The following is a 27,965-nucleotide window of genomic DNA, read 5'->3' as shown; positions in this document are numbered from 1 at the left end:
GAGCTTCTGAAACAGAGATGAAATTCTTTTCATTAAAGCAAACCAAGATTCAAACAAGTGAGACACATGAGTACAGAAGTGTTAATGCAGCATCATTTTAGAGCTCGCAGCTGGGGCCGGCTTGTGAAGTGCTATTCTTTCCACTGTATCTTTAAGTGCTGTTAAATTCATTTGTCACTTGATCGAAAGCCAACAGGCTACAAATCTCCCAAGCCCCTCTTGCGCTGAATAGTGACAGGAGGATTCTGTTCCACCATCAGAAAACATTTGTGCACAGCTCTGTCCGCAGTCATACACGCTACTTTAACTCATCTGCCTCCCCATTCTCCACAGCCTGGGAGGACAAATTGCTCACTGTGGCTCCCTTTCAGAGGCAGCACAGCGCGCAAAGAATCATGACTGAGCAGAAACACAAGGAACAGGCACATAAAAATTCATCACTTTGGCCTCCTGACCTCTTGCCACTGGATTTGGCAAACCCCATCTCAAAAAGTAGCACCGAGGGAGAGCTAAGCAGAGCGGCTGAGTGAAATTACTGACAAAAAATATCCTGGACACAGGAAAACCCCACCAGATGCTTCATTGTCTTTGCAGAAAAGTGGTGCTGAAAAAGGGGGTGATCTACCACATGGCATATTGGGTGGAATAAGTAGTGCCATTGTTTCAGGGCAGCTCTGTCACTTTACTGACCGCAATACAAAGAGGTGTAAAGCAAGATTTAATCCTGACTTTTTAGTCAGCAGATTAAAACCAATCATGCCAGATGTCCACAAGACTGTTTAACATACAGAAAGCTTTTTCATACTCTACAAAAAAGTAGAAGTTGTAATAACTTCTTTATTTCCTCTAGAGAGGCCTTTTTCACTCACTTCTAGTCAGGAAGAAAGGAGATGTTGTAATGGATTTTAAGATGTGCTATTAATTTTTACGCTAGCCTTTGTTCTTTTCACTTTTGAGACAAAGCTAAACAAAGTAAATTCTTCAACCCATCCAAAATTAGACAGGTATGCCAAAGAAAACTGCTGGTATAAGAAAGCTGTGATTTTAAAAAAGAATTTATACCCATTATGACCAGCAATGGATGCTATCAGCAGTGTTCAAGTTCTTCAAGTCATACTTGAAACAGTGAAAGACATGAAAATGTGGTGGTCAGCGTGCTGAGAAAGCAACAGATTCCTTTTCCCGTCAAAACTGGAATGGTGCTGGTGGGACTTCCTACCCAGATGTCTCCTCACACCTGGTAGCACACACCCGCTCCAGGATGTGCACGCTCTGCTGCCTACCTGGAAAAGGAGCACACGGACACAGGGCACCCGTGGGGCTGGCAGGACCCCCAGGGGAACCCTGGCCATGCAGAAACCTCTCAGGACCCTGGCCCGGCACTCCGAGGAGCAGGTTCCCTCTGTGCCGCCGGACATGCCCTGGCAGGGGACGTCACCTCCACAGCCACTCCTGCAGTGGGACCCAGAAGCCTGATCAAAGTCACTGCAAGCTAAAATATGAGTGCTAATAAGTGAAAAATACTCACTGAGTGGTCTTGTTTAAACTCACCTACACAACTGTTACACACTTGGCAGTGTTGCAGCTTTCTTCTATTTCTACTTATGAACAAATTAATATCCAAAAGTACTGCCATAAAGGACATAAATTCAACAATAACCAAAGCATATTTAGTAATTTTTTCTGCTATATTAGAAAAATGGAAAAAAGTCTGCATATTAGTGGTCCCCTGCTGAATTTCCATAGCAAAAATGCTGCTAAAGTCAACAAAACTCAGAATGTATATTTAATTTCTCATATTAAATTGCAAATAATGTATGCATAAATAATTGACTTGTCTTTGGGAAAAAACTATAGAAAAAATAAATCTCCTTAAAATTTCAGTATTGGGCTGATTTGTATCACATATATCATTTAGTAATTCAGAAGCCATATGGCAGCAAGGTAATGCCTTGCTTGGCATCCCTTATCTATCAGTTGCCTTGGAAAAAATACAACTTACGTATTTCATTTGTTTTCTCATCGTGTGCTTTAACAAAATCTTCATTACAAGCTTCCAAAACAAAAGTAACCATCTTAGTGAATCCCTGACCTAAAGCAGTACTGTTAAACCATTTTCTTCATTTCATACCTGGTAGAGACCTATGTGAAGAGTGAAAATCATAAACCAAATGAACTAGCAAGGCACTGATTTAGTTCTACTGACACTAAGCTAGGGACAGGCACAACTCTTTCCTGGCTGTTTAGTCCTTTCAGAGGAGTACCTGTAAGGCATCTGCAAGCTCTTCCTGCTGTGTTACTGCAGGTGGGGAAGAGGCTCAGCTGAACTGCCTCAGCCAGCTGTGTGTGACTGTGGCTGTTCTGCCCTCCTGCCACCACATGCACCATTCTGCATTTTTCCAACCCAGGGTGCCATTTCTAGAACTCATGTCTGACAAAAGAGGAAGTGTGTTTTGGCTGACCATGGTTTGCAGCACTACAAACCACAGCCACAGGTACAAAGATACCTTGCTTCCTTACTGGAAGATGTGTTTCAGTAGGTTAATTAAGCTGCACTATTTGTCTTTCTATCATCATCATCATCATCATCATCATCATCATCATCATCATCATCCTTCTTACTGTACTCCCACTGTACTCCTTGCAGGTCTTATATCACACAAACTAATGATTCTGTGATTCCATACTGAAAATTTTGGACAGGCAGACACCTCCAGTACTGCTTCTCTTCTCCCCAGTGCATTATGATGGCTGAAAGGTGTAACACACTTGCTTTACATCTTCTGGCCTCTCACTGTCATACTGAAGGGACAAGGGCAGGCGCCGCAATGAAGATGATGGTATTTTCTTTGTAACAAAGTCCAACCAGAGACTCTCAAGCTACCTAACAGGAATAAGTCAACTAAGTGTAAATCTAAGAGATTTCTGCTTACTTCACTATTACTTATTCCACCCCAAAATTTGCACTATTTTAAAATTACAATTCTACTCTCTACTTCTGAATTTCTTCAGGCAAGTCTTGTGGGTGGCCCTCAAGATACATTTTACCAATTTTTCATGCCCATCCCTCGAAATGTGACCCTGCTCCTGTGCTTTTATCCCTCTGACAACTTCACACAGGAAAACATGCAGCCCCTGTGATAGCATGAAATCGGAAACAATAGCCTCTGGAAACAAAGGGGAGGAGGGAGGCAGGGTACAGTCCAGGTCCTGGCTGATTTCAGGCACAAACAGATGTTCATAGGACCCAATACCCTGAGCAAGCTGAAAGGAAAAGCTTGTAAAAGAAATGGACCTTAAAAACAATGTATTGAAGAGCTTTAAAATAAAGCCAAAGGGAAAGCAATATGGCTTTCACTGATAAATCTCAGCTAAGAAAACCAAAGTGGCACCATGAATTTCAATGATGCATTTTTCTTTCTCAATGAACTCTGCAGCTCATTTTGAAATCTACAAATTGCTCAAATCTCAACTTAGTTTACAAGTCTCCCATAGCCATTAAAAGGTTACAATACAGGCATTTCTGTTTCTTGTAAATAATCACCAGAGCTGGAAACACCCAGTGAAGCCCTGAAATATAGGCTAATGCCATTACTTTAAAAGCTGCTTACAGCTCAACAAAGAGGAATATGCCGAAAGAATCCTGATTGGAAAAAATCTTAGACTAGCTGTTGGAACAAATTATGTTCAATCTCCTGCTCTTTTCATGGGCACTATTTCAGACTCAAAAAGCCCCATGGAAAGAATCCCTGAAGCGCTGTCCTGAATTGGACTCGGGTTCAGTTTCACAATAGCCAAAATGCAGCATTTACAAATGAAACAAAGTGTGGAATCATTCCTCTGACTGAAGTTTCTGCTTTTGTGATTAAAACTCTCTTCCTCTCTCTTGAAGAGCCTGCCATCCAAAAGGCCCTGTGCCATGCTCCAATGCACAAAATACATGTATTCATTACAGGAGAAAAAAACCCTGCAAAATTTGGCACAAAGGCGGGTGCATAGCTTAAGTCCTGTTTAGGGCAGCCCTCATTTGAACTCCACACATTTGCATATTTTTACCTATTGATTGTCTCTATCGGGGATACAGTGGATGACTAAAAGGAATGTTCCATCAGCTGCTTGTGGTCAGGTGCAGATTTCACTTGATAATTATTAGCATCCATGAGACCCACACAGTAAAGAAATAAAGAATTGGAATCATCCTCTACCAGCATCAAACTCAGTAGGAATTATTTTAATGACAAACAAAGCTGAGACTGAAGGTATCTAAGTCTGCTCAGGAAGTTTTAAAAAATTAAGAGGTTGAAACTCCATCCAAAAGTGACTGTGCATTTGTCTAGTCTAATCATATGTACCAGATCCTATGTGGCACTGATTTCACCCTCAACCAAAGCAAATGGCACCTCTTTGACTAAAACGAACCTTCAGAAAGGCATGACCTCTTGGTAAGACACAGGACACTCACCAATTCCTCTGGCAGCCACTCCAGGAACAGAACCACTTATTAATCACTCTTGTGGCTAATTTCCCACATATGATTTTTCATTTTAAATTGTCTGTTAGCAGCTTCTGAATGTCACTTAGACACAAAAGGAAGGGGGACATTACTGTGAACACAGCAAAGTATGAAACCGCAGCCTTCTGACTGCAGACTCCTGGGAAACCCTCTGACCTTTTGGCAAGGGTTGTCTGAGTTAACTGGAGTGGATCTCTAAGGAAGTCCGGCTCAACAAACCTGGCTCTACAAGCTCTGAAAACAATTCCTCCTTGGCACTCAGATTCTGGCCCAGTGTCTGGGTAAGAGGATAGAGGGCCTTGCTCTCCTCTCACACCAAGCCATGACTTTGCAATACATGCAGTGGAGGTGTGCAATGGATTTCAATACACAAGCTCAGCAGCCACATGTAAGTCAAACACACAATTAAAAAAAAAATTACCTAAAGATGCCTGAATGATTATGCCATGGCATTGCTGTGGGAGCTGAGGTTGAGCTGCTTGCCTTTGGTGTCTCCCACTGCTCTGCCACTGACCCCTTGGTGCTCCTGCAAGTGCAACACAGCCAAATGCAAAGTTAAACACTGATGTTTCCAACAAACTCATCTTGCCATAGGATCACTTGATTTCACTTCACCACCTTCATCCAAGTTGTTAATCTCAGGATAAACTGCCTTGTTCAAGCATGTTTTGTCACTGCATTTTCTCTCTCAATTTTCTTCTCATTACCAACTCTTGCATTAGGTTGCCTGAAATGAATGTCAAGCTAATGAGCCATCAGCTATGAGAACCCTGCTCGGTGTTTCCCCCCTTTCTTCCCCTTTAACTACAGGAACAAATTTATTCTTCCTCTAAAATTCTGCAATGTCCCAGGTACTCCAATTTGTTCTAAACCAACTTTCAAGCCTGTTGGTTACAGATGGGCAATTACAATTGGCCATTCCTACTCTTGAAATTCCTTCTCCTGACTGATCTGTCAGGAAACATCACCCAGGCATTGGCGGCTCAAAGCTTTCCTTTGTTTTTAAATTATATACAAATACATGAAGTTAAAGAGATTTCCAGTACATTCAGGGAAAACCTTAATGATCTTTCTACTTCCAGATGTGAAGAGAGCTCTTGAACCTTTTATGGGTACAATATTGACACCCCCGTGAAATTCAGCACTTGTTAAAACTGCAAAAGTAAAGGACAGAAATGAAAAATAAGTCTTGCTGACTCTTTCAGTGACATTTACAAGTGGGGTAATACTATAAAGAGCTATCCTTCATAAGCCTTCCACACCTAAGGGAAAGAGAATTTATATCTATCTGAATTTTTGGACTGTGTCCAGATATTTCAGAGTGAGAAAACCAAAACAGATCATGGTTTTGAATGGCACTGAAAGGTTGCTCTTTCTGCATGAGTGTTAATAATGTAGCATTACTTGTAGTTTCAGTACTGAACTACCTACAACAATGTGATTTCAGAATTGCTGTCAACTAAGCAACCAGTGCAGCTTGCACTAACTGTGACATGTTTTACAAAGGACAGACTTTTAACTTCAGAGAACTATACCCAGTGTGCAGGAAACTGAGCTGCCCATATAAAAGGATTTTAAAATTACCACTGCAAACCCACTATAAACTCGTACACAGATCTGATCAGTTAAAAAACTGTAATTCACCGACTTCAGTGCAAGTTCCATTTAGTTCTAGAGAAATTATCAAAGGTGGGAACAATGGTAACGCTAACAGTCTATATACACACATGGCTGAAAGAAATCTGTGCAAGTTATTAGCAAAAAATCAGGTGAAACAGCCAACTGTATAGGAATCATTGGCAGAAATTCCCTTTCATTTCAGTGGTCACAGGTTTCACCAGAAATTCTGACAGCAAAAGGCCAACGTCAGCTGTTTGCTGAAGCACATATAATATGCAGCATCAGGCAGTGGTTTGAGCACTCTGCACAGCCTAACAACAGAAGAATTGCAGCCTTCATTTTGTCTAACCCCGCTTTATTGTTTGTCATTGTTTCTTAGAGTTATTCTGCTGTCAATATTTGAAGAACAGAATCCTGTCTGGATATTGATTTCCTAAAGACTTTGAATCACTGCCTTCATAATGCATATATTTTAAGGCAAGTGCATGCAAAAGGTGGAGGTGAAGTTGCTTATTGAATTAAATCAATACAAGACACCATACTGGCAATTATCATCTAGTATTCATTTTATATAATGTAAAATACCCAGCAGACAGAAGAAAAACAAATTTCCATCCCACTTTGGCAATCTTTAATTTAAATCTCTTGTATACTTTGGACCTTTGGCTTGCTTAAGTTCAGCTGTTGTCACTCAAGCATTCAGCACACCCTTGACTCTACTCCAAACCTGGTGATGACAGGGTAGCACAGTGCCACCTCCTGTGATACTCCCACGGTTCCCACTGAAGGGAAGAGACAGACAGCAGTGCACCTGAAGTCTGGAGATGCTTCTCCAACAGCAGCTCAGGGGCTGCAGAGACTCCATGATTAAAAAAGCCACAAATGACATTGAGGGGGAAATACAGGATCCACACTAAAGTCCAACTCAACCCAGGTTATGTTTGTGTTCTGCTAGATTTATGACAGTACTACACTTACACTGCATTCAGCTGAAAACAAACAAAAAATTACATCTGGTTTAATTTTCAGGGAAGCATTAGGGTTATATGAATAAAAATGATCTAGAAATAGCATTTTAGAAACACAATGTGATCTCCATAAGGAGTTCACCCAGTATATGCATTTCTTTGCCATCTCTAAGGGAGCAAGGGGACCCGTGTGCCAGGCACCAGGCTTGCCAGAACACAGTGAGCACCAGACCTGGATGCAACCAGCAGCAGTGTACTGTAATCCATCCCAGACTTCCTGAAGCTGGAGAGCAAACTAACAGCCTTTGCCTGTCTGAGAGCTATCTGCTGTGCTCAGAGCTGGACAGGAGATGATGGGAATCATCCACAGCCACTGAATAGCCCTGCTGCACTGAACCTCACGGGCAAAACTGAGCACGGGGGCCTCAGTCTGTGTTCCTGCTGTGCTCCTGCCTGGCAAGGGCTGAGAAGATGGGCTTCATTAAGAGCTCAGGAAGATGTTTGCGCCCCAGGAGGCTGATTTGCTCCCTTTATGACAGGAATGCAGCAGGGGCTGAGCGTATCTTTCTGAGATACTGTGTCAGGGTGCTGCCTCTTCCCACTGCCTCTGCTGGGGACGGGGAGTACCACCCACAGCAGTGTGCCAGGAGGGGGAATCCCCCTGAGGCATTCTGTGCGCTCTAAATGAACCCTGACCCACTCCACAGCCTTTTTTCCTACCTCGCAGGAACAGTTTCCAAGGAGCACAAGGGGGCTGACCCATCAAACACTTTTTATATGGGACCCCAAGAGTGCCATCACAGAGGCTGAATTGCTCCTACCAGGCGGCTGTTTCATATACACTGTGTCTTCTCCTACCTCTACAGAAAGTGCTATTTAATTGTTAGTGTTGTCCCACTGAAAGGGCAAATTACACGAGAGTGTGGAAAGTCTACAAAGGAAACAACAAAAACCAGCAGAAGTCAGAGGAAACATGACTTCACAGAAAGGTCCATGTGGTAATATACCTTGTTCTTCCAGAGGAAGACACCATGAAGAAACATGATAATTTTCAAGGATTTTATTGGCATACTCTTCACTCATTTAAAAAAAAGAAAAAAAAATCTATTCCATGATCGTTGAGAATAACATCAGACTGTATAGGTCAAAAATTGACTGACATCACTCTGAACGGGCATTATTGAGACACACAAAGAAGCTGTTGTGCCTTTAAGCTTATGGTACATTGCAACGCAGTAAATGAAAAGCCACTATTATGAGGGGATGTTTATGTCAGTATCTGAAACAAATCTTCTTTTTCCTAGGATAATACTGTCTTAAATTGTTAACTGTTGATCAGATAAACAACATGTGATAAAGATCCTATAACCTCTTTTCATACAATTGGTTTTAACCCCTTAACAGCTTTACATACTAAAATACTACACAATTATTAATGACCCTCGTGAAAGCTTGTAAGAGCTGCAAATTACATCCTAACACATTTCTTGTATAAGCAGTAATGCGAAAATTCAGGATTAGATTTTAAATAAGGTAGAGATAGAATGATACAATTTTCACAGAAGGTAATGTCTCAGTCACTACTAGAACGTGCATTCTGCCCCCTTCTCACTCTTTTGGCCTCTCTGTGAGAAGAAACCAGTTTGATCTCTCTGGTAAGGCTGCATGCAGACTGAGGAGGTATTTCAGGCAGTGCAGGACATGGAGAACCTCTCTTGCCATGTGGTACCAGGCAAAGGCGACCCATTGCTGCATTACTACATAAAGGGCCAGGAACCTTTATCTTTCTTTCCTTGGAGAAGGAGCAACCTAAATGTTACAGCAACTGTTACAGTTGATTTGAGATTGCCACTTTATGTATTTTGCTTTGAAATGTCAAATTCTCATCTCAAACTGGGACCGGGAAAAATGATACATCATGGGGAATCCTATTCTGACAAAGGTAAAATTGCTGAAATTAATTAAATTTGCTGAAATTGTCTGAATTGTCAATACTAATAAAGGTAGATTTGTGGACACATCATGTAGATGGGAAAGTCAAAGTTTCCTTTAATAATGCACAGGATAAAATACAGTGGAGACCTGCATCCAATACAAATTTTTTAGAAATTACCATTGTGTGAGTCCTCCTCAGAGGGGCTGAGGAACCGAAGCTGCTGTCCTGTTTCTTCCCTCTCTGCTACAGAACTGTCAGAGCAAGAACCATGAAAGAGAGAAAAGTAACAAGTTGCAAGTGCTTATTCCATGGTGCTAAGCAGTTCAGGGTGTGTTTTCTGAACCTTCTTAAAATTAATACACATGTCTATGCTAATTTACAGTGAAAGGAGGATCCATTTGCCTGTGTTAGTGCAGAGAGGGCTGGAGAAGCTGGAAGAAAGAGAAACAAATAAAAAATCTGTCTGCCAAAGAGTAATACATGTATGTAGGTGTATGCTTGCATTTTAAGGTACAATCCAACAATATTCTGAACATGTCTATCCTGACAGCTTCATGGCAGAGATCCCACGAAGAACCAAACTCAAGAGAACCTATATTCTTCTTGCAAGGGGCAATCCATCATCTGGTTGATGAATAAGCAGTCAACTGGGGAAATAGGCATCTTTGTCATTTTTATGCATGTCTGAGTGGGATGGAATCAAACAGAAATAATCTAAAAGCGGATTTATTAAGTGATAATTACATATCCAAGAATGTGTTAAAAAAAAGGAAAGAAATGGGACAGGCAGGGAACTGAGAGCTACAAAGTAAATTGAAGCTAGCAGGAGCTTGCAGTGTTAGAAGAATTTGGTTCAATTAGTAAATACAATTGAAAAATTTAGTCTGGCAAGAGAATTTAATCTGGTATGTTTTCTTTAAAAAACCTGAATGGAAGAATTTCTTTGACTAAAGACTGCACATTTTATTTACTCTTTGTCAAGCCACTAGGTTTATTTCCATTAAAGATTACTAATACGTTGTTTAATTTAAGGCCACTTGAAAAGCAAGAATGAATAAAGTTTGTAACAGGTCACAAAGCTGAACCTCTTGAGCTACTCTATCCCTGGTAAAAGCATGTCTATCTGTCCTACACTGCACCATGGAGGTATGACAGAGCTCTGGGGCCACTGTGACTGGTCAAACAGGAAAGGTGCATAAACTACTGACAAGAGGAGCCAATAAATACCTTTTTTATCCTAAAAAATAGGATAAAACCCTGATGGCACGTTCTTCCTCTCTAGCAAAGCAGGACCTTGGGTAGGGCTCCGAGCAGAGCTGAACAGAGCAGTGCAGTGGCTGGGCCAGCACAGCCCCGCGGGGTAACCCCACGGATGGCAGCTGCTCACACTGCCTGTGCCTCAAGGGAAGGACACAGCGCTGCCTCTGACTCAGGAGCCTCTTGGACCACTGTGACAGGCACCAACCCGAGCTGGGGAGTCTGAGGGGCTTTATCTGCCGAGATAGTTCAGATAATCACAGTTTGGCTAAGGCAGCTTTAACTGCAATGGAAACAGATGTGATCCAGATGTGAATTACAAGCCAAACAATTTAATGCAACAGCAACTGGCGTCTCTCACCACCGTTGTTTGCTGCCTGGCTCATACAATATCCTACCACCAATGAGCTTTACATACTTTAGGCATCACTGTTTCTCCATTCTCCCTAGGCCAACCACATTTACCACTGATCAAATCGAAATAAAGTTTTTCTTCTTTAACAAAATATCCATCTTGGTTTCTTAGTGCACTTTTCTACAACTTTTGAGAATTACTATTTTCAGGTAAAATAAAGAAATTTTTTAATGTTTTAACATAGCTGCACACACATCCAGAGATTTTGTGCATTCAGTTAATCAACTCTCACTGTACTTCTGACTCCAACTCAAGAATAAAATCTGCCACTGCAACAGGAGTCGCTGATGATAGAGGCAAATATAATCCTGCTCCTCGATTTTCAGATAGACACCAAATTCTTTCTACCCAATTTTGCTTTTGATAAGCCAGCAAAATATCATTCTTTAATACACAGTGTGATTTCTTTGAAAAAAACTCTGTCTAGGCTTCCATTTTTGGCAATAAAAATAGGTATACACAGGCTTTTGACACACTGCAAATAAGCAGTTCCTTCCCCCTGCCTTTTGTTTTAGATCATCAGTGGGTGCCTTTCAAATACTAGTGCATAATTCATCCACAGATGTTAAAATTTTGTATTGCAGAAACACCCATGAATAAACTGAAATGTAAAAAGAATGCATTTTTTGCAGGTACATCCATTCCTTCTAAAATGACATAATTCTTTAAAAAAGGGATTTTATAGCATCTACCCAGGTGGTATTTTGCCCCATTTGAGCTGACAAGTTTCTACTCCAGAAATAAGCAAAAAGCCAATTAACAGGTGGCTTTATTAAAGTACTTATTACAGATTTGCATTATGCATTACAATACTCCACTAAATTATTCAAACACACCTGCCTAGATAAGAGTAACTTTAAAGTCCAGATATTATTACTGGTTGGTTATATGTGTGTTTTTCTAGCCACAGTCCCTGCTGCACAAGCCTTCTTGCCCTGACTGAGAATGGTTGATTGCCACTGCTTAAAGGTAAAGCATGGGATGAACTGCTTCCCATATCCTGACTCCAACGCTCCCGACGTTACAGGTGCAAAACTCTGGGCATGTCAAAAAGTTTGGCCAACACAGTCTGTCATCCAGCAGGTATCAACCTGCCTCCTGCAGACAGACAAGCGCTGTTACACCTGGGCAGGCTGCAGTGGATACCTGGATCTGGCATTAGGATTTTATCAACTAGGAGCCACTGTCGAGGCCGTTTATCCATGTGCACAAAGCCAGCACGGGGAAAGCTGCCCGGTGCCCTGTGGATAACTCCGGCCGCTTTGTCAGGAGCTCCCAGGTGCCACCCGCCCCCGATGACAGACGCTCACCCGCCAGCAGCGAGCGCCGTGCTCTCGCTGCCCATTCCGAGTCTGGCACGCACATCCCCGGCAGCCAGCACCCAGCAGCAGGAAGGGCCGGGACTGCTCCCCGTGCCAGCCGTGCCTGCGCTGCCAGCAGGTGATGGATGGCAGGTGTGAGGCGCTGGGGACGGGCGCTGCTGGCACCGCTGTCACCCGCCGTCAGTGCCAGCTGAGGGCACAGCTGCCGCCGGCAGCAGACGGACACTGCGACAACCGCAGCCGCGGGGCCCAGCTCACACACCGCGGGATTCATTAGCTTAATGACGCTCAGCCCTATTAGAAAGCACGAGATAATTATATTTAATTTGTGTACGTTTTAATTACGGACCAGGCACTGCCAAGTCTGATGAACGTATCATCTTTTTTGTTCTGCTTTGTCATCGCGTTTGTATAAATTTGCATCTGAAGCTGGAGGAGCTGCTCAGCACCGCTGCGAAGAGGCCCTGTTTCTACAGTGCCATCCTTCACATGATGACGCCGTGCGGGACCTCTGCCTGCTGATAGCAGTGTCATCCCTTCCTGCAGCCACAAATTAAAAGCAGGTTTATGACCACATGCTCTGAGACCCTCTGGGGCCCCAGAGGAGGCAGCCAGAGAACAATCCATTCACTCATCTCTCCCCTTATCTATGATGGAAGCAGAAACAATTGCATCATTTAATTTACTATTGCAACGGGGATATGGCTCATTGGCCCCTCGTTGTTTTGAAGATGGATTTAATTAACCTCCTATGAATCTTGCCAATATGTGTGGCAGCATCAGTATGGAATGAAAGATGTCAAAAAATCAGCTGCAGGGTAATGAGCATTTCTCAAGCTTGCTCTGCTGAGAGGACTCATGTCTACAGAGCTTGGCCCCAGCAGAAAGCTGAGGAGCAGATTGAGTTAATACACTGCTGTCTGGCCTCTGGGAATCCGAGCTCGGGTTTGCCTTAGACTACTAAGAAGAGAGGTAATTGAATAATTCCTAGTAGCCACATGTATCTTTAATGCAGAGGCCATTTGCAATCACTGGAAAATAAATAATTGCGGTTAACTACACTGTTAAGTAAATATATCCAGTCCCTTGAGGAAGCAATCTGCATGCTTTTATAAGTCTGGCGACAATATAAAACTCATCACAGTGTCTGTGAGAGTAATTTATAATGAACATTTAGCAGGTGCCTCAGATGTGTTGCTGCCATTTACCTTCATTAATAAAGCTCTCCTTATTAGGCCTGAAATTGTATGCATTTTAATTTAACAAATCTTCATTACACTTTCATTTTACAAAGGATGTTGTTTCCAGCATTTCCTAGAAACATTTGAGCTTGTAAAGAACGTTAAAATCTTTATGAGAGGAAGGTATTTACAATGAACTCTTTGAGATTATAAAACCAATCCAGGATTTTACATGCTTTCCTAATTGGAATGAAAACATGATCTGAAGCTTGTAAGCTATTGATTTATTCCCTGATGTGCAGGTTTATCTCAGAAATAAAGCAAAGTGTTTTTTCTTTTGCAAGAATGGCTTAGTATCACTTTACTGCCCGAGGAAGGGAACCCTGCTATAGTTTTAAACTACCAGCCACTATGGAGCAGCACCTACTGGAGCTTACCACCTGGCCATGAATTAAATGGTTGTACCTGATATTCCAAATGGATATGTGGACACCTGCACGTTATCACTGCCCAGGAAAGGTAACAGTGTCTGGTTTGGTTTGGGAGAGGGAGGCATAACTGACTACGCCCACAACTACATACACTTGCTTTTTATGCCATGTCAGTATTTTTAATACAGTGAAACTTTACTGGTTTCTCAAAGCAAAATTAGTAAGAATTAAAAAAATAAAATGTTACAGCTGTGTTTGTAACAAGAAGAATGTGCAATTCTTTCACGGCCTTTTCCTGATGCATTCAAAGCATCTTCTGCAAATATTACTTAGATAAAAAAAAATATGCACACACACAAATATTTGTACCTGACAAGACAGCCAGGTGGTTGGTGCTGTCTCCTGTATGCACGAGGACAGCAAGAGCCTCATCCTGACGGGTGACCTGTTTTTGTCCAGGGAAGCACATCTGTACCGAGGAGGAGATAATTAAGTCTCCACATCCATCTATCACCTGACTACCTCACTTGAATCAGCTTTTCAAATCAGTGACAATTGTCTAATTAACTATTAATCTTTTTTATAACAATTACTAATGGCTCAATTGTTGGCTGGAGTTCGCAAAGATCCTTGTTAGTGTCCAATGCATGGGATGAAACAAATTCAATTTAAAATATTTCTTCAGATTTGAGTAAGATCTAAATCAATTATTCAGACGTGAAAAGCTGTTCATCAGCTTTTGAGGTCTGCATTTTGCAGGCACACACACTGCGGCATTGACAGGAGTGCTCCTCCAAATTCTGCTGCCACAGGCACGCTGGATAAAGGGATACGATACCCCCCCCGCTGGCTTTTTCAGAATGAAAGACCACGCTGTGCCAGGAAGGTGTGATCAAATGGAAATTACGTGATTCACTGCAGCATCAGCAATACAGTGGGAGCTAAGATGTCATGCCAGAATGAAGTCGTTCCTATTTTATCAGATAATATAAAATTACATGGTCAGAGGTGGCAGAGGGGCACAGTGCAAATGAATGATGGATCCAGACATGTAAATTCTTACAAGCAGTTATTACCTTCTAAAAAACATTTAATCAGCAATCCCAGTCATGGCTTTTCAAAGGGCTGCTTGGCAGAACTCTAGAAAGGAAATATTCTGGTTCACTGTAACCCATGGAGCAGACAAGGTGGGTGGACAAGGTTAATTCTGAGTTTTAAGATGAGGATATTACTTCTTTTTCGGCAGGTAGAGCTTGAAAGCTTTTTGTAGGCCAAAATGTCTGGAATCCTGAAACACCACTTCTGTTGCTACTTTTATAAATTTTCATATACAATACACTTAACCCCTCTCCAGCTTACCAAGTTACCACCAACCCAAACAAAATATTCTTTAGTGAGGGAAAAAAAAACCAAATCTGTTTTTTCCTGGATAAAAAGAAAGACTATGGTTTACCTTGAGCAAATGGATTTTGTGATTAATGTGACTTTCTCCTAAAGCCTGACAAACTGAACTTGTTACTGACCTGCCTTTTTTGGGACTGAGTAGCACATAATTATCCTTTTTTTTTTTTCTTGGAAGTACAAGGTACTTTTCTAAGAGACTTCTGAATCAGCAGTCTCAGACAGAAAGAGGGTTTTATTCCCAAACAGTCAAAATAAGCCCAGTTTCTTAAGCCTGTTTGTACTTTCTTAAAATGCACATAGTGGACTAGGAAGACTTATAGTTTAGAGTTCCAGTGAATAACTTCTTTAAATATTAAAATAAAATAATTCTCAAAGATTAATACAGATTTTTACTAAGGCCAGCTGACTGAAAAAAATACTCTTCCTTGTTCAAAACCCACCTAAAACACTTGAAAGGTGACTTTAATAGAGCACGAGTGGTAAGCTGGCTCACTGAGACAGAAGGAGAAACACTTCTCTGGATAAGCACAGCCAAAGCTGGGAGCTGAGATGCTCTGGGCTGGAGCAAGGGAACAGGAGGGAAGCAGCTCCAAGTTCCAGCACAGTGCCTGGGTCAACTGGAATGGGAAATCTCTCTGTTTTTAGCACCTTCTCTAACAAAGAAGAGGAAAGGGCACCCCTGCATGTGCCAGCCCCGAAGTGCCAGCCCACGTGGATGCAGTGTGTAGGAAGCCTCACACACGTACCGACAGAGGTCACAACCCTCTCACTGCCCTTCCACAGATCCACGTGAATGAGGAGCCACAGAGAGATTTATGGGACCAGTTCTGCTTCCACACTTTCACCAGCAAGTGTTTGTGGAGTTCACAGAAAATAATAGATGCTAGTAAGATGTTTACATGAAAAAAAGAGGTAAAAGAGGAGATCAGAATGGCCTTGGACCCGTCACAGCATGAAACCCCATAAGCTCTGTAGCAGGCACCACAGGGGAGAGAATTAACTTCTTCCATGTGGTCACTCACAGTCACTTTGTTTCTCTAATTTCTCACTTCAAACAAAAGCAACCTGACCTCCTCAGTTCTTAGTAATAAACCCCCTCATTCATCCCCACAACCTCCTGTTCCCTTCTTATTCTTAACGTGTTCAGAGATTTTAGTATAGCCAAGTTGTCTTATTTCAGAACTTTCAAGCATGTAATGTATAACCTTTTTAAGAACCAAAACACTAACTCATAATAATGATTTAATTTCTGGAATATTCTTCAAGTTCAGCTTACAGTGTATCTCACTGCTGCTGCACATTTCTTTAAAGTCACCTCATCAAATCTCCTTTCTACTGAATTTTAGAAGATAATTTTCCAGAAACAGAACAAGTACCTTTGTCACACGTGCAACGATAAATTTACAAAGTACTTCTGCTAAGTGCAAAGATTACAGTGACCTGTGTTAGCTTTAAAAGGAGAGAGCAGAACTTTTGGAAAACTTATAGGAAAGCTGTCTCCTACACAAAGAAACATCACAAATCAATGCTTCTGTGAAAGGCTGTGACAATACTTGTACTAGAGACACGGCAGATAAGCTATAGATATAGACTAGAATTCATAGTTGGACCAATAGAAAAGTTTGTGTAATTTTTTATATGTTGCAAACACTTCCGTATGTGCTGGGAATAGAGGTGCCGGAAGATAATCTGGAAGCAGTGGGCAAATTATCAGAATGCTGTAACACCCAAAAAAGTCTAGCATTTAAAAACAAAATTCAGTAGGCAAAACTTTGAATTTAAGCAGCAGCAAATCCTCAGCCACCTTCGCCAATATAGGATTAAATGAATTTAGCTGGCTGTCAGACAGAAAATTCAGGTCTTACAGCATACCTTAAAGTGACCAAAACCTGAGGAAATGTACATCTCTCTTCTGCAGTTACTGCCTTATTAAATACATTTTGTAACTACAAGGATTATTTTTGCTGGCTGGAACAGGGCAGTGTCTTCCAAGAGGCTGGACTCTAATGGAAGATTTCCTGGATGTTTTACAATGATAAAGCACTGGCATTCACCTTCCTTAAGGAGAGAGAATGGCCCCCCCAGCTCGGCTGCACAGGCCCGGCAGGATGTGCCGGGATCTGGCCCCAGTGATGCTGCCAAAGCAGATCAGGAACTGAGCAGCAAACACACTTGGGAGATTCACTGGTGCTGCCTCAGCAACAGCACCTCCTGGCACTGCCCATGTGGCAGTAACAACCTTCCCCTGGATTACGCCAACAACAGGAAAGCACATTTTCCTAGCAAGGAAATCAATGTGACTTTAAATTAAAGCTCCCGTAAGTGTTCAATAAATTATATATTAATGATTTATAGTCTATTAATTATGAATTAATACAACATTTTTTGCATCTGATTTAGGACACTGCATGTCAGGGTCTGGACTCCACATTCTGAACAGCTCTCAGATTCTCCCTTTAAATGGCTTAATTGGGAAATTCTTTAGAAACACACTTTATTCTCTGTGTTTGATGTAACCACAGTCTGCATTTACACAACACAAGTATTGCTTGTAGCATCCCAGTGTTCAAGCGTTCAGCAACTGTGGTCTCAAGAGGGAATTCAAAAGGTCAGCAAGAAAAGCAGAGATAAATCTTGTAACATACACAAAGATGACAGGTCAATGGATTAACCCTTACAATTCCCAGTATTAATTCCACTGCTGAATAGTCCAAAGAGTGGTTAATACCCATTTACATGGGCACACGTTCAAATACCAGAAGGGACTGGGATAGCCTTTGGAATGGGAGTTTCCCAGCCTAGCACAGGCTCACCCTGGGGCTGGTACTGAGCGTTTGGGACAGAAGCACCTCTGGCTGCTCTTGTTCCTGTTCTGCCACTGCCACCTGTACACGGCCTTGGTCACAGCACTCGGCCAGCTCCAGAGAAATGGCACCTTTGAGTCACACCCTTTACAAGCTACTTTGTGATTTCGGCCTGAATCTTAAACACAATCAGACCACCAAGTCCTACCTAGTACAATTCCCTTTAGAAGTGGCCTACAGCTCTGCCCTTCCAAATTATACTTTAGGAACTGGTCTGTCACCTAGGAGCCAGACCTTGCTGCCAGTGCTGTATGCTGACTGTTAACTCCCTTAGGACTGTTCTGGTGCCTAGAGGCAGTCTGAGACACACGAGACAACTGTTTCTTAAAGCTTTGGGGTCTGCTGACATAGTGATTTATAAACTGCACCAAGTACAGAACACTACAAAACAAACTTCCTATGACTTTAGCTGTCCATGTATAAAGTGGAAGTGGAAGTTTCTGGATCAACTTCAATTATGCCTAATTAACACTGCAGAATGGCTGGGCGAAGTTCTGATTACTGGGCTATACTACTTCTCCAAAAAAGCAGTAGAAAATCTGTATTATTCTAGTGCTTTGTACACTCACACAGGCTTGCACCTTAGGTAGGAAGAATGAGAAAATGAATTTGATTCATCTTCCAATTACACCTTTTGTGCTCACATGCAGCAACATTAACTGGCAGGGGTGAAGCACTCCCAAGATGCTGAGTACTGTGTCAGGCTCAGAACCCACTGTGTTCACCCTACTCGTTCTGCAGTTCACTCAGTTTCCATCACTTGGGGTTAGTGACAGTATTTTGTTTGATGGGGATCATTTTGAAACTCACAGATAGAAATGTAGAAATCTTAATCTATCGGTACTGAAGTAAACACCCTCTGCAGTTTCAGTCCTGCAGACTGCTGGCAGTGTGTAAGTCAGGAAAAACTTGGAGCACCCTTCATCAGTACTGAGTGCAGGAGATAACTGCTGCAGTGTGACTGACAGGTGTTCTCAGACAGGAACATTTTCAATAATACCATCACATCACTAGTGAAGAAAAAAGGCATAATAGCTCAAAATCAACTGATCTCTGAACATTGATGATAACCAAGGCAGCCACAGGATAGCAGAACAGCTCTTAACCCTTAACACATGCAGTATGAAGCTGCATATTCTGAATTAGTGACTTGACTTTCATTTCAACTATGCTTTAAGCTTGTTGGCTAAATGACTGCACTATAGAAAGGATTCCAAGAAGTTATTGGTTTCATATGCAATGTTGTAACATCAAACTCCTGTTTTTCAACAGATGGAGTACTCATCACATAAGGAAGGAGAAGAGCACTGTACCACTGAAAGGGGGAAAGCCAGCCTTTGGCACACAGGACATTTCCCACAGTTTCATTTACAAAATTAAAACTTTTGGCTCAAAAGATACATGCTGACCCTCAAGAATACCAAAAAAACATTGCAGTACCTCAGAGAATTAAAGTGGGAAAACCGTAAGATTAAACTGGTTTTCAAGCTGGGTATTATCTCCGAAACCATGTTACCTGGAGCTTCAGCATTCAAGTCAAAGTTAACTCATAATCAAAAAGGTTTAGTACATTCTTTTGGCTTTATACAAATCTCCCAGTCACCCTTCCACATCAAGATGCTACTGGCACAAAGGTCTGTACTGATGACTGCCTGTACTTTTAAAGTGTGGAGTTCTATCACAGACATTTAGGAAATGCCTCTTGTTTTTTCCTCAGAGTAGGAAGGTAATGCAGTACTTCCTCTGCTTGCAGGAAATTATTCTGATTCACTGTGAGCTATAAGGAGATGGCAAAAGTCACAACCACACAATGTTAGTTACTTGTTGGATGTTCCTGTTAAAAGTAGTCTTGGGTAAGTCTGATGTCAATATTAACATTACTTTGTTAAGTCACTTTTAGCTTTTCTACAGGGAAAAAAATTGAGGAATCAAACCTGGTAGAGCCTACAACAGAAGAAAAAGAGAAGTCCTACCTCTACTACTGCTTTGGCATCCAGTCTAAAGTTGAAATCTCCAAAGACAAAATATGAAACTTTCTCAAACCGCTGATCTATAATTCTGGAAAAAAATGAAAACAACAAACCTGTCATTCGGCTTTACATACATGCAAGAATGTACAAACACACACATTATCCTTAAGCACAGTCTCAGAAATAATTATTGGAACCATCAAAACTACCAGTTTATACTGGACCAATATATTAACCATATTTTTCAGTTGATTTTCTTTGCTTAGGCAATTCTATCTCCAGCCCCTGTACAAGAGTGCATCTGATTTCCTCTTCCTGGGTGACAGAGCAAGCTGGGGGAAAGCATATTTGCAGCAGTTCATACAAATCTTGCAGAAGTGGCATTTGGGGACCACGGAAATCTTGAGGGTATCATGGAGGTCCTTCACATCTTGGCAAGTTTAAGGACATGGCTTTGGGCTGGGCAGGTAAGAATTAGGAATGCTGAATTAGCGGTGAGTTCAGAATATGTTTGAGTTTACTGATATATAAGTAATGTTACCAGTGTTTTTGGCTACTTTGAGAACCACATGAGAAGTGACATGGTAGGGCTAGACATCAACCATCCCATCTGACAGACTGAGCATCCCTGAGGTTCCCAGACTGGCTACAGTTCTCTCAAGACAGCTCTCTGTGTTGTTCACGGCAGATTTTTGATGAGGCTGTAGCTAACACCTAACAAGTAATTGCTCCAGCCGTGGAGTGAAGATTGACTTTTTCCTCAAGCCTTTGCTCCATCCTACCCAGGGAGATATGGCATTACTATCCATCTTTCAAATCCTGTGTTATTAAAAACTGTCATTATATTATTAGATGATCTATTATTAATAACATCTGTGAGGTACTCTCAACAATATGCAGTTTTGCAGCTTCTAGAGATCTTGGCATTTAGAAATGCACCAAGTCATGCTTATTTTCAAACCAGGAATCAATATAATTCATCTGCTGGTGGCTGAGGAAGGTATGAAACATCCAAAACTTGAGTGCCACAGCCACGAAGAATTTATGCACACTAAATGCACAGAACCCCCCTGGGTGTGCAAGATGTGAGAACTAAGGAACAAACACAGGCAATACGCTGTGAACATTCTGGGAATACATAAACATGTAAGCATTACACTGTCAGAAACTCCAGGTGAGCCTGGGGCAGGGCCCACACAGACAGGTAAAGCATTATCCAGCAATCAGGAGCCACTGCTGCTCCACGAGGAGGCACTTGTTTCAGATGGCTTTACAAGTTCTAATGCATTACATCCATTTATTCTCAAAGCTGTAAGGAAAGATGTAATACTGGATCTGTAATGAGATACTGCTCCTCCTCTGAAAACTTCTCACAGTTTTCGTCAACAGTAATCTATTACGTAAGGAATATTATTCTATGGAAGAAATTATGTGCATTGGGCCTAAGACACTGATCATTTGAAGAAAATGTCTTGCAAAGACTTATCCATTTCCACTATGAATATCTCCAATCCTCCATTTAGCTGACAGATTATTGCCGGCACTGTTAATAAATACTGCCCACTGTCAGCTCCCAGCGAGCCCTGAGAAAAACCTGTCACTCCTGACCTGCACAAAGCATTAATTTGATTAGTGACCTCGTGGAAAATTGAAGGAAAATGAGAACTTAAACCATTTACACTGCCACATTTGCTAACACCATCATTGCAAATTCGGATCCACAACGTGCACATCAGAACAACTGATTTTGCTTTGCCAACTGTCCCGATTCATGTATCAGCCTTGGCTCTGCTCGTTGCCGTTTACTGCTGACACAGGAATGACATGTTGCAGGAATGACATCAAGGTCCACTGAAGGCCTCTTGAAACAAACTGCGACTATGAGAACCATGCCTGTGATTCTATTATGCAAAGACAGATTTTCCAAATAAACAGACTATTCCAAAAATAGTCTGTGAAAATGTCTCCAAACTGATGAACAAACCAGCTGATTAGTCTGCTTCTGATCAATTAATTAAAACTCAGTCATTTCATAGTCCTGCACATTACCTGATTTAAACATGATTTGCATACAAATCAATGCCAGCTCTACAATTTATAATTTTGTCCAGTTTCTCCCCCTGTAGCTTGTCTTGTTGGACATTTTAGAAAGAGTGTCTCATGACAGACTAAAGTAAGAATCCAAATGTTACTTCTTCAGAATGATGCTCCAAGTGGCTTCTGACACATCTCTTTTCACAGGTGGTGTAATTAATTCAGGTGTACAGGAAAATTCCCAACAGTGGCACAGCAAAGGACGCACACATTTATGTACTTACTAAGTGATGTGGGGTACCTAACAATGAATTTCTGTTAAGTGACTCAATTTAATACATGTATGCAAGCTACTGTCCTTGCCATTATTTACTATTAGTAAGTGGAACTTACTATTAGTTCAAGAGTTCCCAAATCTTAGACCTCTTTCTGCAGTTTGGAACTCTGATAGCTCTGTGCTGAAACACTTTCTGGTGCCTAAAACTGCCCTGAATCAATGGCACGAGAACTAGTTTTCCTGACTGTGCTTTCAGAGTCAGACCACAAGTCCGCAAAGGAGATGGCAATAAAGAAGAGTACAGCAACATCCCCTCCCCTGGGAACATGCAGAAAAGCTGCCTGTCACTGAGGGGACTGGGACAGAAATGGGGCACTGCAAACACAGCCAGTCTGGCCAGGGACACAGGGAAAAGTGTTAGGACTGGGGTGAGAGCTAAACAAAAGTCCTCCATTTCTTGTGTTTCCGTGTTCTAAACCACAAATATGTACAGTTCAACATGTGTACAGGCAACTGAGAATTCAGAAGACAATTTTTTTGAAAAATGAATGAGTGCTTGCAGAAAAACTAGGAAGGCTTCCAAATCTATGTCATTCTCCTTTGCTTTTTGTTTCTAAAAAATATCCTTCCTTTAACCACGAATCAAATACTCCTTTAAAAATGCTGCCATGAATCACTCAATGAAGTGATAAATCTGAACCATATAAAAAAAATGCAGCCAACCCATGTCACCAGCATAAATCCTATGGTTTTAGTGGGAGGACCCAGTGCAATTTCCTTTAACACCTTTTACCAGCTCACCCCAAGGGGTTTCAGCACACTTGAAGGCTCTATTCCTGTACAATTTTAGATAGCTTATGACAAAACAGGTGACTCAGTTTAAAATTTCATGACTGTACACAAGGCACAGGTATTTCCCTTCCACATTTCCACATGCCAGCACACACAACAAATCATCAATGCCTTCGCTGGCCATGCTGCTTGTTGTGACCTGTGGCAGGGCCATCAGGAGGGGACAGGGGTTCAGAGTGGATCCAAAACTTCAATGTAAATGAAACAGAAAACTCTTCCAACAGATGACAGCCAGTCCTTCCTTTCCAGAAAGAGGTCTTCATTTTGAAAAGGGTAGAAGAACACATTCACCCTTCTCATCCTTTGCTCTTGCTCCAGAAGGAATCGCTTATGGGAAAAGAGTTTGTTCACATTTAAAACATACCAAAGAAAGATCTTCTGCACGTTTTGGAAATCAATATAACAAATTGGCAAATCACCTGCACTAGGAAAAAAGCATGCTCCCACCTGGGCTTACTGATGTCCCTGGTAAACTTTAGAGCACACAACTATAAACACCACAGATGATTTCTCCTCTACCAGTTACAAAAACACAGAATATGTAATTGCACAAGGAGTCCTTGATAATAGACTCTTCACGCCTGGAACACATTACCTTAATTACTTTAATATATTTTAATAATAGTTTAAAACTAATTCTACATTTTTAATTGATGACACTACACTGAAAGTCTTCTGCACTGGATGGATTAGTGTTTGTCTTCACATCTTGCTGTATTTTGAGAAGTGGCAGACAAGTTGAATGAAAGAGCCGAAGAGGTTTTTAGCCATGACAGGCAGTAAAAGAAGGAAACATTCAGGCAATTGTTACTTTCAAGTACAGTTTACAGTCCAAGTTAGCTCCATGCTGAAATGTTTTGACAAATGTTTTAAATCCATGTTTCGTACCTTTTTTAAGGAGTAAACTTGACTGTCACTGCAAATTAACACTAAATTACTGCTGCAATTTCTTTGCTGCAAAATAAATACATTTAATTCTTATTTTGGTCTAACAGCTGCAATTTGGCTCACTCCGGGAATCAGCAAGAACTTTACAGGCCCAGAAAGAAGCTCCTGTGCTGCAATGGAGACATCCTTGCTCTGCTGTCTCAGGCAGGCTTCAAGCAAACCTCGTTCCCTCAGCAGAGCTTTTGGCATGGCAGACCCTGACACGCTGTCCTGTGACAAAACCATCTGTTATTCTGGGAGCATCAGGTGAATTATGAGGAACCTCTGACCTCCCCGAGCTGTGCAGCTTCAGCTTGGGCTGACCAGCCTGGCTGGGACGGCAGCGGGGCCGGACCGAGCACAGGCGATTGAGGGAGAGGTCACACAAATGCCACGGCAGGAGCCTGTGCTCAGGGTCTGCTCTGGGAGCCTGGGCACCCCAAATTCCTCTGCCGTAAGGACAGACCTCTCAGCTTGGGTGGCAGTGTTGGACTGTGAAGGCGAAGTTTTCCCAAAGTCACTTAGGAAATGTCAGATCCCTACCAAGACTAAAAGAAGGAAGAGGCAGAGGTTCCTCTTCTCAATCCTACTGGAAATCTGGGCCTACTTATTAAGTTCAGTTGCTACACGCAACAGGGTTCAGTGCAGTCCTAAAGTGAACAATTCTGTGTTATTGGAACCACTGAAATCCTTTTGCAATTTATTTTAAAGTACTCATTATAGTAGCTACAAGTAAAGTTAATTGATGAAATGCCCCTCTTCTATAAATGCTGTATGGGCACTGTATACACACTTCAAAGCACCGAAATTCAGCCAGAAAATTATAGGACCAACTTCCCCTTGCTTTCACACTTTCCCCCCTCCTATACTGTCCCCCCTCCACAGAATGGAGAAGACAAGAAAGCAGTTAAATATCAGCAATTTGGTCATGGAAGAGAGCAGCTGAACATGATTCAGTGTGACAAGAGGCACTGTGATTTGGCTAAACCATTTCTCAGGGCACTTTGTAAGGAGGATCAGCAGCATTATTCCTTTAATAGCCATGTCGAATGCAATAGCCAGCTGGGTTTTGTCCCAGACCAAGGTATCAGCATCAGGTCAGAAGGTAACATTCTGTTTACATGATTATTTCCTAAAGCACTTATCTTCTCCTCGGTGTGAAAGTTGACTTTTCTGTTTGTAAGGAGGCCTAAAGAATTGAGGGAATGGGAAAAATTAGCTACACTGAGCTGGAGCTGAATGGCATTAGGTGGGAGGTCTGAGAAAGGCTGCAGCGACGCTCAGCAGGACACCTTATTAGCCGCGTCATCGCAGTTCATTCAGGCAAGCCATACCAGTGTCACCAGCATTCCCACACAAAGACAAAGTTCTTCACACAGTCTATAAACATGCCTCCCTGGCCAATTCATCCTAACTTGACAGCACTGAAAAGAAGGGTTTGAGGGTTTTGTTTTTTTTTAAACACAACAATAACATAACAAAACAAAACAAAAACCGTGCAGCTCTGCCAAGCAGGCTGAATGGGGGAGAAGGAGGGACACTGTCACATTTCTTGGGAAGAAACAATCTAAAGGTCAAGCCATATTTTATTCAGTGAGCAAATTTTTATAGTAACTAAATGTGTTTAAGATAAATACCAGCTAATATGAGCCCTTCCATCTTTCTTGTACAACTACTGGGGTAAGATACTATCTCTCCACAATCTATTTATTTTTGTGCATTATCTGCACATGGGAGTTACAGACACAAAAGCTTTTACAAAGGACATAGAATCAAGGGACCTTAACACGTGACTGCCTGTATAAAATGTCCTCTCCGAAGTGAAGGAATATGAGGATCACAGCTGACACACCAAGACGAGAGGATCAGTTTATTCCTGGTACGATCATCATTTCTCATAACAAACTGCTCACCTTGTTTACTGCTGACCTGTGCAAAGCTTGGAACCACAGCTTCTGTTTGGAGTTGAGACAGCAAAAGCAGCGCTGGGCTCTGCCCCCACAGGGGCTGTGAAAACCCTCTCTCACATTGGGTGAAGCGTTCAGGGAACACGTGGGGCACTCGCTGTGCGTGGTACAGGAGCCCGGACCCTTGTCCATGGCAGGAGTCACTGCACCAAAGGCATCAACTCACCTTTCTTGTCCAGTCAGGATCTCACCCCAATGGGGAATGTTTAGAAAAGTGACTTGGCCATCCTGTTGGCAGAAGCCAAGAGCTGGTTGGGAGGTGGCAGGTGACCTATGGATAACAAGGTTATACACACCTTTTCCACGGATCTATAATGCCAGAGGTAGTAACAGCTCCTGCAGTGACTTCTGGTGGAAAGTTAAGGAACGACAACATTGAAACCTGCCTCCTGCTACAGCCACATCAGGGAACTGAAGATCAAGAGAATGTAAATACTAGGTTTTGGCTTACACCAACCCAGACACAGGATTGCTGTGTGGCCGGTTGGATTTCTGCTGTTCCTATCTGCACTGCTTTTTTCTTTTTTAAGTTTTACTCAGAGATCAGCTCAAACACCTCCACCTTGAGAACTGGTTCCCTCCAGCAGAGGTTTCAGAGACAACTTTGAAACAGAACCCTGTCCTCTCCTGTGTATCACCTCCCTTCTGCAGCTCGCACCCTTTTGCAATTTCAAATACCAAATTTTCGAATTCCAGAAAAATCCCCATCAATTCTGAGTACACGTTACCTGGTGACTGATAGTTTAAGTGTGCCTCAAAAGCCATAATGGAAGTGCCTTCATTGGCATGCCCAAGGTGGTGTAGTGCCGTCATTAAAAAGATAAAGTTTATGATATTTCTGTGCCTTGTTCTTTCTGATATAATAGCTAAAACCTATTAATAACACCAAAATATCTCAAAAGGTCAAGCACCATACAGCAAGATGAAGGGAATTGTCAAGAAGCTTAGGCAATCATCTTAGCACTCAAGACATTTGCCAGGGCTGTTTAACTAATATGTGATGTTCACTTTTAATTTCAATATAGTGCCATTTGGGCAAAAATGTTGTATTTTTAAATTAATTACAATGTCAGCAGCTATTAAGATTAAAAGAAAGACCACATCAATAATAAATACTTAATCCAAAGAAAGGATTACAAGAAGAGCAATAAAAATCAATTTTTAGAGCTGGAAAATTGTGACTTTTTCCTCACTTGACTGGTATTTTCATTATATTGACAAACCCATGATCTTACCTGACACTGACATTCGCCTAATGAAATAGCAGCCCTGGATAATGATGTAAGGACTTGTCAATTCTGCTACAGGACAACACAGCACTACAGCTTCGGTGTTAGCATACAAAGAAATTTTCATGCTCTTCAGCTGATACAAGAGAAGACTACAAGAAGAAACCAGAGAAACCATATGTCTTTTTGAATCTTTGCTTTATCATGGAATATTAACATCCTTCCACATAATTTCTGAGCTCTTCAGTGTTGGTGACACTTGGAGCTCAGCAGACAGCAGGTAACTGCCCTACCTTTCTCTGCATGAGGCCAAAGACATCCCAACTCCTGCTTTTTGTTCTGCGGGGCTCAGATGTGGGGACCTAAGCCAAAATCCTGTGGTCACTTAGTGTCAAAAGTGCAAATAGTGAGACAGAAATAACCAGGATATATGGCAACAGGATACTGATCCATTAATTGTTAAGGTTGAGGTAAGTATTTTTGTGATGCATCTAGAGAAACTCAGACTGAAGACACTGTTTGTCCTAAACAGCTCATTGATAGAAAGGGCAGTGCGATGGTTGAGGAATTTTGCCAGATTTGGGTCTTCCCAGACCTACAACAAGCATCTTTTCCAGCTCCATCTCCTGTGATGGCTGCATGGGCAGCAGATGGTGACAGGACACAAGCCATGTCATCCACAGAGAGCTGCCAGTGACGGAGACCTGCAGACTCCCACCATCCGGGCCTGGGTAACAGCTGGGCTCAAGGGGACTGTGAATTAAAAATAAACCCAAATGTTTCTAGAAAAGGGCAATG

General features: G+C 41.9%; 1 protein-coding gene across 2 annotated transcripts in view; it reads right to left on the bottom strand.

The window, feature by feature from the left end:
* INPP5A (inositol polyphosphate-5-phosphatase A) overlaps positions 1–27,965 on the bottom strand; it is a 193,731-nt gene that overhangs the window by 45,138 nt on the left and 120,628 nt on the right. For both annotated transcript variants that reach the window (XM_082285746.1, XM_082285747.1), the window contains exon 9: positions 19,885–19,969. In XM_082285746.1, coding sequence (XP_082141872.1) covers positions 19,885–19,969 — 85 coding nt within the window. The remainder of the gene's footprint in view (positions 1–19,884; positions 19,970–27,965) is intronic.

The sequence above is a fragment of the Coloeus monedula genome (genome assembly GCF_965178545.1).
Source record: "Coloeus monedula genome assembly, chromosome: 8".
NCBI lineage: Eukaryota > Metazoa > Chordata > Aves > Passeriformes > Corvidae > Coloeus > Coloeus monedula.
The sequence above is the reverse complement of the archived record's forward strand: the minus strand, read 5'-3'. Positions and strand labels throughout refer to the sequence as shown.